This window comes from Micromys minutus (assembly GCF_963924665.1).
Source record: "Micromys minutus genome assembly, chromosome: 3".
Classification (NCBI taxonomy): domain Eukaryota; kingdom Metazoa; phylum Chordata; class Mammalia; order Rodentia; family Muridae; genus Micromys; species Micromys minutus.
Genome location: NC_137972.1, coordinates 11,029,356 through 11,048,802, shown reverse-complemented (window position 1 = coordinate 11,048,802; position 19,447 = coordinate 11,029,356). Strand labels below are relative to the sequence as shown.

The window sequence follows — 19,447 nt, the reverse complement described above, 5'->3', positions numbered from 1 at the left end:
GCCCTTGGCACGCGCTCTCCAGCCAGCATCGATCAGAACAGAACCGGGGGCAGCAAACATAGCTTTCAGCTTCCCCTGCACGCTTGACCGATGTAGTGCATTAGGTCATCGGATCTCTGAGAGTGTTCCATTTCCTCATTAATTACTCCATTTCTGTGCTCACCGGCTGTTGCTACTAGACTCCACTGAGGGCCTCCGAGGAAGAGTTCACACCAGTGGGGCTCTGCCTCCGGTGACTGTGCATTTGAGCGCATTAAGTTTCCCAAGCCTCAAGTGTGTGTAAGGCACAGAAGAGAATGGAACGGGACGCTTCTTCCATCGTGACAAGCAACGGTGGGTGGCTTCTCTATTAAACCAGTCACTTAGCAAATTGCATGGCACCAAATTCAGGTGCTTAAGTTACGTCACTCTTAATTTCCCCAGGAGCTTTAAGTTGTGCAGATACATGGACAACGATTGGAGGAAACAGTAAAAATGAGTAATTCATTCAGTGAGGCCCAGTGACTAAAGACACTTGCAGCTCTTCCAGAGGAGCTGAGTTCAGTTTTCTGCACCCAAGCTGGGTGGCTCACAGCCACCCGTAATGCCAGCTCTAGGGACTGGAGTCCCTCTTTTGCCCTCCATGGGCACCTGAGCTTGCACGTGTATAACCTCACACAGACGCATACATTCATACATATAAATTAAAAACAAAATAAATCTTAAATATAAAAGAAGCAATAACCCTTGTAGTTTGGACCAACACTGCTCAAGAACTTTCTTCGGGCTCAGAACTGTTATTGGGAAGACAATGGAGATGACAAATGCTAGGTGTACCACTTTCTTTAGTCTCCAGGGTCCAGCATGCTCTCTGTCTATATGTCAATAGTCATGCCAGAAGGGGCAATGAGAAAACCCCAAAGGAGGAGGTGGTACCAATCACTAGGTAAACACTGTGGTCAGTTCTCAAACCGCATTAACAAGCACATGTTTAATTATAATTAAATTTTACTGTAACACCGACTTTTCCATGGTAGCTCTATGGAGATTTGTTTTCAGAGGATGGGTACCCTTCCCTCCCTTTCAAAAGACTTGGCCTTTGACCTGATGCTCTTGCTGAGTACCTGGGTTTAGTTCTCATCATCCATGTGAAGTGGCTCAGAACCACCTGTAAGCTCATCACTGAGAGATTTGACACCATCTTCTGACGTCAATGGTCCTTGCACTCCTGTGCACAGCCATCCACCCACACACGCACACATTCACGTAATTAAAAATAAGAATGAAATCTTAAAATAAAATGAAATTGGGAGCGAAGCAAAATTTACAACAGTAAACGAGACGTAGCAAGTCCAGATCTGTGTCTCTAAGTGATCTTTGTACATTAGTGACTAATTTATTATCTTCAGTGACGTGGTCTTTGAGAAGGCCGTGTTTTTCTGGATGGACAGCTTAGTCAGGGCGGTATTAGCAGGCTAGAGGCGTGCCTCCACCGTTTTCAAGTCTCACATCTGAAATGTGGGTCTAGTAATAACACAGTGTGAGGATTAAACTATATCACATGTGAGGTGTGAGGAGCTAGCTCAGTGAGCAAAGTGTTTGTTGAGCTCAGACAAGGATCTGCATTCGATAAGGGCCCAAGCAAATGCTGGATATGGCTGCCTGTGTCTGTAATTCCAGCAGCGAGAGGCCTGGTTCTCAGGGATCACTGGCCTGAAAGGGAGAATTCCTAGCTCAGAAGGAATGCTATCTTAGATAGGTAAATGATAGATAGATAGATAGATAGATAGATAGATAGATAGATCAATAGAGATAGACAAAAGGTAGGTGATTGATAGATAAATATTGGTAAATAGATGATAGATGTTTGATAGAGACATATAGATAATAGATAGATAGATGATCGATAGATAATGATGGTAGATGGACAGACAGACAGACAGATGGAGAACAATAGAGCTAGATGTCCTTTCTTACCTCTGGTCTCTGCATACATATGCATGAGCAAGCATGCCTAATTTCCCCCCTACGCATACACATACATCACACAAACACCACAGATCTACCAAAAATGAATAAATTGTACATATACACGCATGTATACACACATATACCTATATGTGAAAATTTATATATTGCCTAAAATTCCAGCCCTTCAGTTCTTTGTTTGACTTTTATCATTTCAGACAAGAAATCCATGTTTTAAAAGTGAGGTTCTCCTGACTTTCTCATCTATGTTTTACATTTTAATCCAAATCGTCAAATGGTATGGCGTAAAAGGACACTAGCCAGCTGGTTCTAAAGGTGCAGACCAGTAATCCCAGCCACTTGTGCACTTGAGATGAGAGAATGACAAGTTCAAGGCCAGCCTGGGAAACTAAGTGAGATGCTGTCTCAAAATGAAGAGGGCAGGAGGCTGGTGTGTAGTTCAGGATTAGAGCCCTTGCTAGCTTGCAGGAGGCTCCAAGGTCAGTGGTTCAGTATTTCCCTCGCCAAATTAACTTTGACTCATTCAGACTTCAATCTACTACCAGGGTTAGGCAACTTGTCCGAAAGCCAAATTCATAGTAATTATTTTAGTGTATACCAAATAACGATTAGTAAACACCTAGTGACATCTTGTGGCCTTTGGCAATATGTGAGATCTTAAAGCAATAAGTACCGAATCTGAAGGCTCAGCCCTATGAAGAGGACCAGGTACATATGTCTTGGTTTGTCATTTTAAGTGTATTTCACTAAAATTAGAATATAAGGAGAAACTCCATTGAACAAAACAATCCATATATATATGCCCATATATATAATAATGTATATTAGGATATATTAAGAAGCTATCAAAATATCCCGACAACCAACTTATAATCAACTTATAATCAGGAACAGCTTCTGGGGTTTTCATATAACAAGGTAGAGCACCATGGCATGAAACATCTGAAACAGCCAAGCCCCTCACCTCCTGGAATCTGGAAAGTAAACTGGACAGAGCAAGCAGAAGAGACCCGGCACAGAGTATATGCTTCCAGGTCCGACCCCCCAGTCACCTCCTTACTTTCACTAGGCCCCACCCCTGAGGTTTCCGTCACCTTCATAGCCTCTGAATGGGCATTCAGGGCCTAAACGGGGAGAGCATTGCTGATATTTAAGGATTGTGTTGTTACACACAAGGGAAGGACTGCTCATACTTCACAGGAAACATACGTGGATGGTGCAGGTATGCATGCAAACATACATGCTCCATACAGATGCTATGCAGCTGTTACACATTACACATGAATATGAACATGTGCTTCATATAGAGTCTGTGCAGCTGTTACACATTACACATACATGTGACCATGTGCTCCATATAGAGTCTGTGCAGCTGTTACACATTACACATGCATGTGAACATGTGCTTCACATAGAGTCTGTGCAGCTATTACACATTACACATGCATGTGACCATGTGCTCCATTTAGAGTCTGTGCAGCTGTTACACATTACACATGCATGTGAACATGTGCTTCACATAGAGTCTGTGCAGCTATTACACATTACACATGCATGTGACCATGTGCTCCATTTAGAGTCTGTGCAGCTGGTACACATTACACATGCATGTGAACATGTGCTTCACATAGAGTCTGTGCAGCTGTTACACATTACACGTGCTCTAAGTGACTAGTTGGCTTTGAAAACATCATCTACTAAGAATCTTTGTAACCTATTAGTGTCCTATCAAAGGAAATGAGTCTCATGGTTTCTAGAAATTCTATTTTAAAGATTTTGGTTGAACTTATCATATGTCTTGGGGTAAAATGTTTGTTTTCTAGGCACTTTTCACATGCAATTTAGATTTAATTGTATATTTGTTCCTTAAGATCTTTAGACTCTTAGAACACTTTAAAAATAATTTTAAATGATGCTCTCAGCGCTTACATGATATGGAAGTTTAAATAAAATTTCCTCCTCAGCAAAATACTACATTTTAAATTAAATTGGAATTTAATTCAAAAGTGTTAGAATATGAGTAAAGAAATAGCCTCAATGCTAAACTTAAGCTTTGAGCAAGACTTTAAAAATCTTACTCGGAGTCCACTTTCTGCAGAACTCAGGGCTAGATTCTATCAGTGAAATCACGGTTATGTCAGAAATAAGAGTCGTCAGATCTTCTTCCAGCACCGTTATTTTATCTTTCTTCCTGTCTCCCCTGCTGTTCTTTGGTCTCCTAAATACCTTTCATGTGCCAGAGTAAAGCATTTCATAGTACAGGGCCTCGATTTCTCAATAATATTGTGACAGTTGCCAGTGTCTTTTAGTACTGAGTGATGTACCCAGTGAGCCTGAACAATCAGACATTTTAGGCATCTTGAAACTTCAGCTTCTACGGGGGGTCCTGACATCCTCAGGTGGGTCCAGTTGCTTGCATCCAAGATGGTGCCATAGAGCAAGGGCCCAGCCTGCACCACTTACATTTCTGTTTCTGAGATATTGTCATGTGGTGTGCAGTTGAATTTTCTTCTTTGTTTTTTTTTTCAAGAGAGGGTTTTACTGTGTCGCACTGGCTGTCCCAGAACTTGCTCTGTAGAAACAAGGTGGCCTTGAACTTGCAGAGATCCACTCTGCCCCCCACCCCCAAGTGCCGGGATTAAAGACCTGTGTCATCACTGCCTGGCTTGAAGTTGAATTTTGGATTTTCTAAGACAGCTTCATTGAGGATCTCACATTTGGCTGGGAAGTACTTCCACCATGAGCCTTTATTCTAAGCTGTACCTCTTTCCTCACAGCCCCCGTCGCTCCAGAAATCACATCTGTGGAGTACCTCAACAGCCTGCTGTATATCAGTTGGACCTATGGGGAAGCCACCACCGACCTGTCCCATTCTAGAATGCTGCACTGGATGGTCGTTGCAGAAGGGAGGAAGAAAATTAAGAAGAGTGTACGTTCCTTTGGGTCCTGACATCAGGCATCCGAGCCATTGGTTGCATGAGCTGTTGACAGACCTTACTTAAGCTTAGCTTTTCAAGTCTTTGACCGGGAGCTGAAATCATTGCGGGTCCTGGTTTTGCCTATATTTAACGTTGTAATTTGAGAGCTGAGTTTAGTAGTATGGGAGAGGGAGTTTCAAGTCACCTTCAGTATGTAGGGAGTTCAAGGCCATCCTAGGACACGTGACAGCTCTTCCGTCAGGATGCTGAGTATTGTCAAATAGCTACCACTCCTCCATGTCAGTCTCTTCAGAGTGATCCACACACCCGGATGTCTGAGTGCATTTGGGATACTGATATCTTCTCGATGCTCTATTAAGCTTTTGGGCCATGATTAAACCACTACAGCTACAACAAATAAAAGGAAAGTGCATTGAATAAAATAGAGGGTGAGAGACATTCTGGTCTCCTCTGCTGCTGCCTGACCCAGCTCCATGTGGCTTGCTCATTTAGGCTTTGCTCCTAATGTCCAAGCACTAGTCTGAAGGAAGAGACAGAGCAGCGATAGAGACCCAACACTTGCAAGATGGGAACTACCGTAGAAGATGCCTGTTCTGTTTCCATTTGCAATCTATTGGTCAGAACTGGATCACATAATCCCCTCTATAGGAGGCAGGAAGTAGAGTCTCCCTGTAAACGACCACGTATGTACAGACATGTCTGTGTTTCTTAGGAACCACACAGTAAATGTCTTTTCTAGAAGCTATTGTGAATATGTGGGATAGCACCACAGTAAGGGACAACACTTTGGGAAACTGTCCAAGATGATATGCATCATGCACTTTAGGAAGGTTTGCATTCAAACAATCCAGTCCAGCAATATGATAATAGTCAACTGTTCAGTGTGAATTCATGGGTCCACACTGCCTGATAGAGCCCTGGAGTTCGTATCTGTGTACTTGCTGTGTAGGGTGAGGTGCTGGCTCATACATCCCACACTGAAATCACAAATCTTGCTGGTCTTGCAGGTGACACGCAATGTCATGACGGCCATCCTTAGCCTGCCTCCAGGAGATATCTACAACCTATCTGTCACAGCATGCACCGAGAGAGGGAGTAACACCTCCACGCTCCGCCTCGTCAAGCTAGGTAAGAAGAGTGCACAGGTAAGGGCTGAAGATGCTTCGTGGGGTTAAGGAGAATTTGCAATCCTTATTCAGCAGGGGCTCCTCAGCTCAGTGGAGCCAAAACAGAAGGACAAGGAATTCTCGCTGAGAATTACAAAATGGACACACTAAAAAAGAATACAACCACGTTGGTATGAGGTTTTTGTTCGTATGAGTGGAGTGCGAACCAGGCGGTGACATGGACCTTTGCCACTCTCAGCAGTACTGGAGGGACCAAGGAGCCTTAGGAACCTTAGAAATGGAAGGCCTTACTGGTTATCTGGCTTGGTGTCTTCGCCCACTCTGATAGCATTCTCTTTCATACAAATAGTATTTCTTATTGACCTAGGTTGAATAAAATACCTTGACTTTATTGAAGATGGTACCATGTCATAATTCCAATAGAACTGACATAAGAGGAGAATAATTTATAACAGGGAAAGCCAGATTACATCAATTTATTATGAATTAAAATGATATTAGAGGAAAATAATTTATAACAGGGAAAGAGAGATTATACCAATTTGTTACATAATAATCTAGATTCCAAGCAAGTGGATTCAGATGCAGCTGTTTCATCCAATGGCATTGGTGCCCATGCATAGCAAAAATGACTAAGTTTGGGATGTAAGAAATAAGAAAATGAAAGATCAATAGTAGGAAAGGGGGTCTGTATAAATGCCTTAGTAGTAAAGAGTATTTATGGATCTTTCACAGGTTTTGAACCTCAGTGCACCACACCAGGCAGCTCACAGACACCCATAACCCTAGCTCCAAGGGACCTGTCACCTCTTCTGGCCACACACCTGCAGAAACAAACACACACTCTTTGTCACATACACTCACAGACAAAAGAAAACAAATCCTTAGAAGGAAATGAAGAAATGTAAAGATTAATTAGTTTATTATGAGTAACTGAGCAAGCCTAGATAGAAGGTGGCCCAGAAGAAAACTGTAGTTAGAGTGAGTGATAGGAACCTAGGAGGGCTTGCGTTTTGTGAGACACAAAGGAGAATTACCTTAACTGTGGCAGATGTTTCAGAGTTAGAATGTGTAAGGTGATAAAACAAGTATCTCAGATAGGTCCCATGGCTTGCCCCCATCACCGTTCAAACTCATGCCAATTCCTCACAGGCACTTGACCATGTTCAAGGGAGTTCCAAAAATGTTTCTGTTGTTCCTTCTGCTCTCATACCTGTAGCAATGAGCAGAGAGGCTCACACAGGAACATCTCTAGTAGAATCATGAGCTCTCGGCAGTCACATTGCTCTCAGCAAGGTATTTTGAGAAATGCTCAGGAAATAGGAAAAATGAAGACGGCTCTGCAGACAAGTGCTCACTGCCAGCCCGACACAGAATTTGATCCCTGGGATCCACATCATGGAAGGAGAGAACTGACTCAGGGAATTGTCCCTGACATCCACATGCAGGTGCTGTGCCACAGTTTCCTCATCTCCTCTGACAAATAAAGAAAGGTAGAAACTAGTTCTTAAAAGAAAATAGGATCCCAACAAAAGAAAACAGCATTTTCTTTCTTTAATCCAATACATACATGCCTCTGTGTCCACCCCTTCTGAAGATGGCCTCAGGTTCTTAGCTCAGTGACAAAAGCTAAATTCTTACTGAGATGCTGATGCTACAAATGGAAATAAAGTGTTGGGTGGTTTTAATGTTGTACTTCAATTGCATGCAAAAATCATGTTTATGACAACTGCTAAAAAATTAACTCACCTAATTCCTTGAAAACTATTTAATATTATGAAATAGAAAAGCATTACAATTTTTATTCATGACGATTTATTCTGTTGTCATATTAGAACACCATGAGGGGGCCAACAAAACAGTTCAGTGCTTGCTGCCAGCATGATGGCCCGAGTTACATGCTTGGGACACACATGATGGAAAGGAAGAACCAATTGCCAAAAGTTGACCACCATACAAGTGCCATGGCACACAGGGTATAAGCAAACACACACATATGCATATACACAAATACATACACACATATACACATATATACAATACGCATACATACACACATGCACAACAAACACAATCATACACACATATATACATGAACATACACAGACACAGAAACACATAGACACACACATGTATATATAGTTGTACACATGAATATACACACATATACACATGCACACATATACACACATATATTCATGCACATACACATGCACACATACATGTACATGTGCATACATACATACATGCATGCATACATACATACACATGCATACACACAAATGTCAGAATCAAGAAGAAAGCATAGTTAGATCAAAAATAAAAGTAGATGATTCCTTTTGAAAGTTTAGTTCTCCAAATATGAAGATGACCACTGTGATTTCATCAGATTGGTTGAGAAATAGGAGCAACTCTTGGGGAGGTGGCTGTTAAGGAAATGGAGAGATTTGGACAGGACTAAAGAGGTATTTTGGAGACTGAGGTTCCAGAACCTTCTTTTTGGACAAATGTAGGAAGTGAAAAAAATAGAAATTAAGAATACCAACCCCCCTCCTGCTTGGGTCTTGAGTAACTTGGTTTGATGTTTGTGTAACTCAGAGAGACAAAGAGACAAGCAGGACCGGTGAAAGGTTAATGGAGAGGGGTGTGTTAAGAACCCATTGTCCTTCTAATTAAAACTCTAATTAAAATAAGTGATTTGAAAACTTTAGAAAACAAAAGCACAGGTGTCCAGCAAAGAGATGATTGATCTGTGTCCAGAGATCACGGGGAACCTCTGGTCTGGGGTGTCTGAATTAGAACACCAAGTACCAAAGTGACCTAAGTGAGAAGCCCTGGGTGTGGCCCACATTCCAGTACCCAGAGACTGAAAAGAGAGAAGATTCCAGAAAGAGAGGGTGGCACGGAGCAGCCAGTGAAGAAAGGGAAAACCCAACTCCACCCTTGAAAACCACCCTTGTGAAATTCTGCTTTACCCAAACCTCATATGGCAAAGAAGAGAGGGTTCTTGCTTGACTCTCAGGAGAATCAGCACTTAGCAATGTGCAGTTCCCTCGTGCCTAGCCTGGAGCTGGAAACAGAGGCCTGTTCCTTCCTTCTATGTGCCTGCTTCTCACATTTTCACTGACTTAAGGAATTTCGCAGCAGACATGTGGGGAACCACACACGACCGCTCTGTGGTTTTCTCTTCCCCTTTTGGAAACTAGATCTTAGGACATCCGCTTAACAGTCTTAGCCTCGGTCATAAAAACTTGGATGTAAATGAAAAATTCTGAAAGACATAGTTTGGTCCTGAACAGGGATTTTTAAGAAATTTAAAAATATTATGTATGTTATAAATCTAATGAACATTCTCCCCACTCCCACCCTCCAATGTAAATAAGTTTTATTTTTAATCAGTAGTTTGCCTGCATTCATATCTGCCCCATATGCATGCCTAGTGCCTACAGAGCCCCGCAAAAAAGTATCAAATCTCTTGATACTGAAGTTGCAGTCAGCTGTGAGCCTCCGTGAGGGTGCTAGAATTGAACCTATGTCCTCTGAAGAGCAACTGGTGCTCTTGGAACCACTGACCCATCTCTCCAAACTCTAATTCATAATTTAATACGTATTCGGTTGCTAAATGTTTGCTCTTGATATTCTTTAGTATTCTTCTGAAAGGTGTTCAAATTTGCAGTTACATTCAGGACAAGTTTTCCTAGGTAGATGAGATAAAGTCTAAAACCCAAATCTGACAGAAGCCCGTTAAGCTCTTCTCTTCCAAACTTCATGATCCACTTATCCTGACACACTTGTCCTGACGCTATGGTCCTGACACACTTATTATGGCATACTTATCCTGACACACCCCCACAACTCATCCTGAATAATGAGTTCCCTCTTGTATCAGCTGTCTCCCCCCGCCCCCAGCTCTCTTCAAACTGCTTTTCTCTTGCAGAGTTTGTTCCCATCAATATGAGCACCCGGTTGCTTCTACTTGGGGCCTCTACTGCTTCTATGAGTGTAATTTTAATTCTTTTCAATCCTGATTTTTAATGGTGTCTCTCAAACACTTTAACCTCCCTTTTAGCCCACCACCCACCAGAGGTAGTGGGAAAGGATACAGGGGTAGGGGAGGGAAGTGGACCTGTTCAGAAAGGTTCTTTGGAGCAACTCCTGTCTATATTATCTGGAAATCGGCAGTTCAGTTCATAGGTCAGCAGCGGCTGCTCTATCCACTTGCAAACGTTTCATGGATAAACCAGCAGTCCGGTTCAGGAGAGTCAGGTTAGCAACAGTGTTGATTGACACTACCTGGCAGAGACAGCCAGGCCTCAGCCTTGGTTTGAATCAGCAGGAGGGGTCAGGAAGAATGTCAGAAGTTCTCAGCTGTGTTTCTCTCAGGGAAGCGAAGATCAGCTAAGACAGAAGACCCACAGTGCTGCACACTAGTCTATTAGCAAGCCTAGCTCAGACTCCGTAGCTGTCTGTTGAGTCCTCTTTGTGCCCTCCACGGGTCTCGCCTCAGCACAAGAGCCTGTCTCAGCTGACATCTCCCTGCCTATTAGCCCGAGGAAGAGGGAAGGAACTACAGCACACCACCAGCAGGTCCTTGATGTATTTCTTCCTATGGAGTTCTGACAAATGCCGCTCAACTACACGATGTAAGGCAGACCGATACATGTGTGTTGTTAACAAAGAATCCTTCATCACATGTTTTTTCACATGTTTGCTTTAGCAGAACATCCTTTTATCTGTGTCTGCTTTAGTGAAATGTGACTTCACAAGTCTGCCTTAGTCTTTCACTTGTGTCCATGTCAGCTAAACGTTCCTTCACGTGTTTACTCCAGCAAAACACCATCTAAATGACTTTCTAAAGAACCCTTGAAATCCCACTTCATATGGGAGATGATTTGTTGGTAATGTTGAAAATAATTTAATTCAAAATACTTTGTTCTGCTGTAAAAATGTAATTATGGAAAAGACTCTCAACCTGCATTTCTACATATTAAGAAAATTCTAGAAATTCCTCACAGTGAGGCTGAAGATTGGAAAATAGGGTTTTCCTCATCAGATATAGGGATGATTTTTCTCAGCATCACTATCAATGTCACATGTTTAAAACTTATCAAGTTTAAAAGAATAAAACAATCAGTGGGAGTGTGCCTGTTCGTTTGGATATAATAGGAAGTCATAAATACAACACTGAGAGGCATCAAAATACACAGTAAATGGGACACAGTGCCTTGTGCCTTGAATCCCCACATTTGAGAGGCTAAGGCAGGAGGATTGCCATGAGGGTAAGAATGGTCTAAGCACATTAGTGATTTTCAAGGTGGAATAATTTCTCTTTTATTCCCCCCTGTCTCTCAAGAAGAGGAAGGAAGGAAGGAAGGAAGGAAGGAAAGAAAGAAGGAAGGAAGGAAGATTAGCAGAGAAAGACAAATTTGGAACAATAAAGACATTGGGTTCTGCTCCAAGACTAAGTGTTCCCTTTGTGACCTCCAAGAGAAAGAAAGGTTTTTTGTTTTGTTTTGTTGGGTGGTTTTTGTTTTGGGGGTGTTTGTTTTTTTTTTTTTTTTGTTTTTTGGTGACCCACGAAGGGTTATGTGCCTGCTCTGACTTCAGAAGTCATTGCACTTGCTCCCAGAGACCCGATTTTGAGCCAGCACAGTCCCTGTAGGTCTTAGATCTAGCTCACAGCCCTGTCAACAGTGAGAGATGTGAGTGGGGCCGGTGACCTCTGACACTCGAGGTTTCATCGGTCTCTTTTCTTCAGAAGTGACACAGAGCCCTGCCTGGAGAAGGGGGGTGACACTTGCTAGTAAAAAGGAGAATCTGGCATCTGCTGGGATTCCCCAGGGTCTGAAGCTGACTCATCTCTTCTCCCCTTTAACTCTCTCACCTAAACTTATCACTTCCTCACAGACAGTGACAATCGTGGAAGACCCACAGCAGAGATCTGGCTCTCTGAAAGGAAGGTGCAGGTGGAGGAGCACACTGCCAGTTCAGCCTAGACAGGGAAGGTACCGCATGTCCAGGTAGCCGACGTCAAATGTATCTGCCAGCAGGTCACACAACCCAGTATCCGGCCAGCAGTGCTAGCTCAGCAGTTTCCATACTGAATGATCTAGAAAGAAAGATCACAGCATCCACCACACAGAGCCCACCAAACAGCATCCGCAATACAGGGGCATGAGTAGAGGAGAAGACATTCAGAAATGAGAGATAGAATTGTGCATGACCTACTAGAGCAGAGGACCAAGCCCGACTTAATTACTGGAAACAAACAGAAAATGGTCCAGATAGCATAGTGTGGGGCCTTCAACTAACGGATTAATTTATTGATCAAGATAAAGGGTCTATGATAAAACTTTTATCTCTAACATGCTACTTAGCATCTGGTTCCCCATCATCCTTTAAAAAAAATAATAATGTTATCTACTTTTATCTTTCTTAATTTTCAATAAAGTTTCAAGGATTCAAACTTCTGACTTAAGAAGACCATGCAAAAAGGACAGGTTGATACTGTTCACCATTTTAAGGGAAAAGAGCTCCTTCTTTATTTTTTCTTTCTTTTTTCCTCCTCCTCCTCCTCCTCCTCCTCCTCCTCCTCCTCCTCCTCCTCTTCCTCCTCCTCCTCTTCTTTTTCTAACTCTGTGCCTCACTCAAAAAGTTATGTGTTGTCAGGACAACGCTAAGTCCAAGATGGATGACACAGAAACTATTAATAGAGTCTGGTTATAAAACTGAAGCAGAAAACAGAAGTGTCCAAAAGAAGAAGTGGAAATTACAAGCAGAGAAGGGCACAAACATTCTGCCTTTGGCAGGCTTTGTGGATGGGCATATTCAAAAGCTGCATAAAAACACAGGCGATTATCTACCTGCCTGTGAGTTCTTGGGACATCCACCCCGTTACTACTAAAAGAGAGTGTGCGTGGTGTGCGTGGTGTGTGTGTGTGTGTGTGTGTGTGTGTGTGTGTGTGCTTAAAAAATGTGCTCTTCCCTTAGAACCAGCTCCTCCGAAATCACTCTTCGCAGTGAACAAAACACAGACATCGGTGACGCTGCTTTGGGTTGAGGAGGGTGTAGCTGATTTCTTCGAAGTCCTCTGTCAGCAGCTTGGCTCTGGCCACGATGACAAACTCCAGGTATTGTTTACTTTGACTATCTTTCTGAACTACTTTTGACTAAAGCTAATGGAGTAACTAAAAATTTTCGTTTCATGGTGTGACTCTGTCTGCTTGGAGTTTTTTTTTTGGGGGGGGGGGTATGTGCAAGGGCTAAGATAGAAATTAGCAATATTTGTAAGACATACCCATGAAGACCTTATCATCTAAAGTCTACTCTAACAGTTAAGAACTGCTAGTCATATTTTTTATTTAAACTTACTTTAAACTTAAAAAGACATTACAAGTAATCATGCAAATGTAGAAAATAAGGAAAGTATATGTTCTCCAGCAAAGAGTGGGAACTTATATATTGTTTAAAATAATTTAATCATAATAATTTAAAAGACAAAAAACCCAGACATTGTTACTGCTAAAGCTTTGGGGATCATAAACAACAAAAATGATAAACTACTTTGTTGTCATGGTGGAGAGTAGGAGTGAACACTCAGCTCTGGGAGCAGCTAAGTCAGGAGAGAGGGGGGTATGGGTGAAGAGAAGGGGAGGGGGACGAAGGACAGGAGGGGGGAGGAAGAAGGGGAGGAGAGAGAGGGAGGGAGGAGGATGGGGAGAGGAAGAGGGGAGAGAGGAAGGGGAGAGGGGAAAGGGGAAGGGGAGAGGAGAAGGGGGAGAGGGAGAAAGAAAGACAGAGAGCTTTAAAGCCAGAGCAGGAAGGAAAAAGACAGGTTATGAGGGAGTTCATACACTACAGGAGGTAGAGTAATTCTTCCAGCATAAATAATTGATGTCCTTTCAATAAATGAAGGCCTTGTGCCTGAGAGGGGAGAGGATTGCTGGGAGGACAGGTCTTTTCAGACTGATTGCTGAGATAATCGGCTTTGATTCCTTTGCCCCTTTGATAGTCTCATCTACGAATTTCTCTCTTTTGATCTGTGCTGACGAGCTCAGTCCTGTCTCTGTTCTAAGAACCCTTTTGGAAAAATAACTGTTCTGCCAGGAACGGATTTTCTCCTCTGTAACTATAGTGATGCCTTCCATTAGAGACACAATGGTTAGTCAGCTACCTGCTGCAATTCAGCCCTGTTAGCAGAAAGCCTTCTTCCCTTGCTGTAATTCTTTTCTGGCCTAGGCGATGGTGGGATGAAAAATCAGTGCTGTTGGCTGCCATTGGGTTAGGCTGCAGTGTTTCTCGATTGTCTTTTGAAAAGGGCAGCATGCTAATTTATAGAGAGCAGCGTGTGTGTGTACGTGTGTGTGTGTATGTGTGTGTCTGAACATAAATCCACCAAATTAGCAATTTACTCTTTTTAAGAATGAGATATTTTTGTTTTGAAGCACCTACTATCACCATGCTTTGGGTGAATATGATAACAATAGAGAACAGAGACAAACAGGTAGGTTTCTTAATATAGAAAGAAGCACTGCAGGTAAAAAAGACGGAGACCAACAGATAGGGAAACAAGAACAAAAGATCCATATAAAAAAGTGGCATATAAAAAATTCCCCCTCGTGATGAAAAATACAAGATATAACTACAGAAAAATATGCCACGTCAGAAAGAAATCAGGAAAACGGTCATTAACACACAACGGAGGTGAACAGGTAATTGGGACTGCAGAGGATTAATTTTCAATAGTTTTCAGTATTAAAAAGGCATACTTGGTGACTGAGTAATTCAACTTCTGGAAATGTATGAGTATACATATTTATATACCTTCACATACTGTGTGTGTGTGTGTGTGTGTGTGTGTGTGTGTGTCTGTCTGTCTGTCTGTCTGTCCACACATAGTGTTTTGGTCGTTCTTGTTGCTGGGATAAAATACCCCAACCGAAGCAGTTTCCAGGAGAAATCTCTTCCAACTCATAGTTTCAGTGCAGAATCCTTCACGATGGGGAAGTCTTGGCAGAGGAGCTGGAGGAAGCCTCTCGCATTGCACTCACAACCCAGAAGCAGAGGATTAGGATGTCTTTGTTCAGATAGCTTCCTTCTGTTCGTGCTGTCAGGGACCCAAGCTCAGAGAACCTCCTTTTGGGTGGGTTGTTTTCTGTCAATTAACCTAACCACAATACTCTCTTATGGGCATGCCCAGAGGCTAACCTAATCTAAACAACCCCTCACCCCAAAGAGGATTCCAGGCCCTGCTAGGCTGGCGATCCTAATAACCGTCACATGTACACATATACACTAAGTGTCTGTACATGTACAAGGGTCTCTGTGCTTGTGAGATGATGTTGACTTACCAGTGTTTACAGCAGCACATGGGGAAATCTACCGACCACGAGAGCCTGCATCAGTGGCAGGCCAGTGGGATAGAACATGAGCTTTCAATGGGCTTGTGTGCCATCCTTCAGAAGGGTAGAGTGGGAGCTGGAAAGATAGCCTTGGGGTTCACAGTGCCCGCTGCTCTTGTAGAGAATTGACGTCGGCTTCCAAGAACCTACATGGTGGTTGACAACTGAGAGCAACTCCAGCTCCAGAGGATATGGAACCCTCTTCTGGTCTCTGCAGGCACTGAATGTTTGTGGTACCCAGACACAGACAGACATTCAAAAAAAAAAAAAAAAGATAGAATAGCTTAATATGAATTTGTAGCAAAGGTGACTGTCTTAGTCAGGGTTTCTATTCCTGCACAAACATCATGACTAAGAAGCAAGTTGGGGAGGGAAGGGTTTATTCAGCTCACACTTCCATGTCACTGTTCATCATCAGAGAAAGTCAGGACTGGAACTCAAGCAGGTCAGGAAGCAGGAGCTAATGCAGAGGCCATGGAGGGATGTTACTTACTGGCTTGCTCTCCCTGGCTTGCTCAGCCTGCTTTCTTATAGAACCCAGGTCTACTAGCCCAGAGATGGCACCACCACAATGGGATGGGCCCTGCCCCTTGATCACTAGTTGAGAAAATTCCTTACAGCTGGATCTCATGGAGGCATTTCCCCAACTGAGGCTCCTTTCTCTGTGATAACTCCAGCTTGTGTCAAGGTGACACAAAGCCAGCCAGTACAATGACAAAAGATGACACAAGTGCAAATAAGCAGAGCAGTGTGTACACCACATCACTGTTTGTGGCCACCAGCTGTGACATCAACCAAGTCATCAGATTTATACCACCACACATAGGCATAAGGAGAAAACCACCCAGGAGTGATGGTTGCTTCCAGAGAACAGAGGGCATGGAAGGAAACAGAGAAAGGGAAAGATTTTTCACTATCAACCTTTTCTATCTTTTCATCATTTTTTTACTCTACTTATAACCTCCTTAATATGAAAGGTGGTTTCACAAACAAGAGGATGATGTGGAGTGTGCTTTATTGTCTCCGTCTCCAGGAACCGGTAGCTGTTTCCTCCCATGTGGTGACCATCTCCAGCCTCCTCCCGGCCACTGCCTACAACTGCAGTGTCACCAGCTTCAGCCACGACAGTCCCAGTGTCCCTACGTTCATAGCTGTCTCCACAATGGGTAATGATACAGATTAAGGCAACCTGGTCTTTGGAAGTTTCTATATTATATTTTTTCATGTTTCCTTCTAAGTAGACATAACCTGCCTTTTTGCTGGAACCAGTCTTCCGCGAAAAACATCCCACAGGTTCAGGGAGTGCTTGACTCCTCTCCCAAAGTGCACCATGCTAGAACACATGACTTAGAAAAAGACTTGTATTGTCTTCAAGTCTTTTTCCTTAAAATCCTTATATAAATATAGGATATAAATTTTAGATTTGAGTTATTTATATGTTCATGTGACTGAGTATGATAGTCTTGCTGCATGGATGTCTGTGTTCATGCCTGGTGACAACAGAGGTCCAAAGAGGGTATCAGACCTCCCCCATCCCGTTGCCCAGGACTGAAGAGAGAGATGGTAATGAGCAATCCTGTGGATGCTGAGAACCAAATCCATGCTCTCTGCAGAAGCAGCCGGTGCTTTTAACCGCTGAATCGCATCTCCAGCTTCAGCCTATGTTCATTAGAAAATTACAAGTCAACACAGAAAAGTAATACAGAAAGCCCTAAAGGCATGCACCAGTCCAAAAGGGCTTACACCAAGAGAAACCGCCCAGGTCACCATCCTTAGAATCCTCAACAGGGGTAGACACAGTCCTGACCAACTGACTCTCATCTGTACCGGTCCCTGCCTGGCCCTGATCAATTAGTAGTTAGCATTTGTACTTGAAATCACAGCAGGAGCTGCTACTTTAGCCGTCCGTCCTCGTGGGCAAATCTGTGACTAATGCGGGGTCTGGCACAGGGCCGGTCTCCTTGTGCTTTTCTGCAGTACAGTATATGTACTGTTCTCAGCAGGAATTGCAGACCATCTGTGAAGACCCGTGTGGACAGCCACCCTTAGAACGCTCTGTCCCTTTAACGGATTTGCTTTAGTAACGGCAAACTAGCGGAGTGTTTGTCTGCATAAAGGACTGATGAGTAGTGTCAGCTTTGCCTTGTTTGGATTTTCGCCGTTCTATTTACGTTTTCTTTGCTAGAAGAAGAGACAGACGTGCACACGGGCGATGTTTGAACACCCCTTCATCTCACATCTCAGGACGTTTTCCTCCAGGCTTCCTGTCTGAGTGTTCTTGTTCGCTTGTGTGGATGGTTTGGTTTGGTTTTTGACGCAGAGTTAAGTTGAGACATGCTCAACTACATAGTCCTGACTAGCCTGGAACTCGTAGGAATCCTCCTGCATCATTCCTTCCTGAACTCATGGGGATCCCCCTGCATCAATTCTTCCTTCCAAAGCTGGAGTTACAGTTGTATGCCACCCTGTGTGGCTTCTGTGACACTTTTTAAAATGCACTTCACTGCCTATGACTTCTTGTCCGGTCCCTGGGAAATGAGAGCAACAGGTGACATTTTTTTTTTTTTTGTCCAGTGTACTTACAGGTGTAAACAGGCTTGAGAGGTAGCTATGGCTCCCAGTGAAGCTGGTAGCATGCTCTTCTTTCTTCCCGACCTCTCAGCCACAAACCCGAGCAGATGTGGCAGGTAGCAAGCAGTTAAGGCATTAAGGATTGGCTCTGTGGAGTTTGTGAGATAGATTAGCATTCTCAGGCTGACTTGAAAATCACCATATAGTCCAAACTGCCCCCAAGATCCTAATTCTCTTGCCTCAACCTCCCAAGTTTTGGGGTACAGGCATGTGCCCACTAGTACATCAGCTCTCTTGGTTTCTGACCTGTAAAGAAGGGCATGCATCTCCCTGTCTCTCCTCGAAGACTTTTATAAAGACATTTTTTTAGCCTGTTTCCTTGCTTCCGGTTTCCCGTTCATATGATCAGCAGACCATTCATCAGAGAAGTGCTCGAGGGCAACCCCACTCTTAGGGACTCTCCAATGTAATAACAGATTTAATCTTTGCCTCTATGCAGACGGGAAGCCTCTGAGCATATGGCCACAGCCCGTCCAGATGCCTGCTTCTGGTAAAGTGTAAAATGCTGCCACGGATGGCAGCTCGCTGATGCTTTGCTCCCATCCATTATCTCCCAGAAGCAAGTGATCCAGCTCTGATTCCTGACTTTAAAGTCCTGGGCATGAAATAAGAACCCGGCACCTTGGATGCGTTTGAGCATGTTAAAAAGTAGTAGAGCGTGGCAATGACTTCTACAGGCTTAACTTTGAAATAGTTGGAAGCCACCGCATCGATACCTCTCAGACGTTCAGCTTTTGCTTATCAGAGTGTCCTGCATGCTGGAGGTCTAGGAAACAGACTCAGTTTCTCCATTTGCCGAAAGACCACCAGTTAGCCTCCCTAGAGCTCCCCTGGAAGACAAGCCAATGTTTCCCTTAGACAAATATGTTGTCATTATCATCTTATTTATACACTCAAAGTTCCTGGGACGGGAGGAGGTACAGAAAAGGCTATAAATGGCTCTGTCATTTTTCATGTCCTGTAATCTATAGCAACGTGTGGCTCCTTCCTCTAGTTACAGAGGTGAACCCTAACGTGGTGGTGATCTCAGTGCTGGCCATCCTCAGCACACTTTTAATTGGACTGCTATTAGTGACCCTTGTCATTCTAAGAAAGAAGCACCTGCAGATGGCCAGGTAAGAAAAGTTCTGTTGTTTGTCTGTGTGTGAGAGTATGCGTGTACGTGTGTGTGTGATTGTGTGTGTGTATGTTCAATGATGATGATGATGATGATGGTGGTGGTGGTGGTGATGGTGATGGAGGAGGAGGAGGCCAGGGCCTAGTGTCCACAAGAACAAGCCTCAAGTCCTTTTCCTTAGATACATTCTCAAATACTTTCTTCATATTGCAGAATAATGTATCAGTTTTCTGGAGATATTGCTGCTCTTTTGGTAATCACTGC

The 19,447-nt window shown here is 43.3% G+C and overlaps 1 protein-coding gene across 1 annotated transcript in view; it reads left to right on the top strand.

Moving 5' to 3' along the window:
• Positions 1–19,447, top strand: part of PTPRO (protein tyrosine phosphatase receptor type O) — a gene marked incomplete at its 5' end in the record, with an annotated part of 194,454 nt that overhangs the window by 136,740 nt on the left and 38,267 nt on the right. Inside the window, 5 exons of the mRNA XM_080913926.1 lie at positions 4,746–4,897; positions 5,915–6,035; positions 13,025–13,164; positions 16,469–16,601; positions 19,061–19,181. Of these exons, the coding sequence (XP_080770052.1) occupies positions 4,746–4,897; positions 5,915–6,035; positions 13,025–13,164; positions 16,469–16,601; positions 19,061–19,181 (667 nt within the window). The remainder of the gene's footprint in view (positions 1–4,745; positions 4,898–5,914; positions 6,036–13,024; positions 13,165–16,468; positions 16,602–19,060; positions 19,182–19,447) is intronic.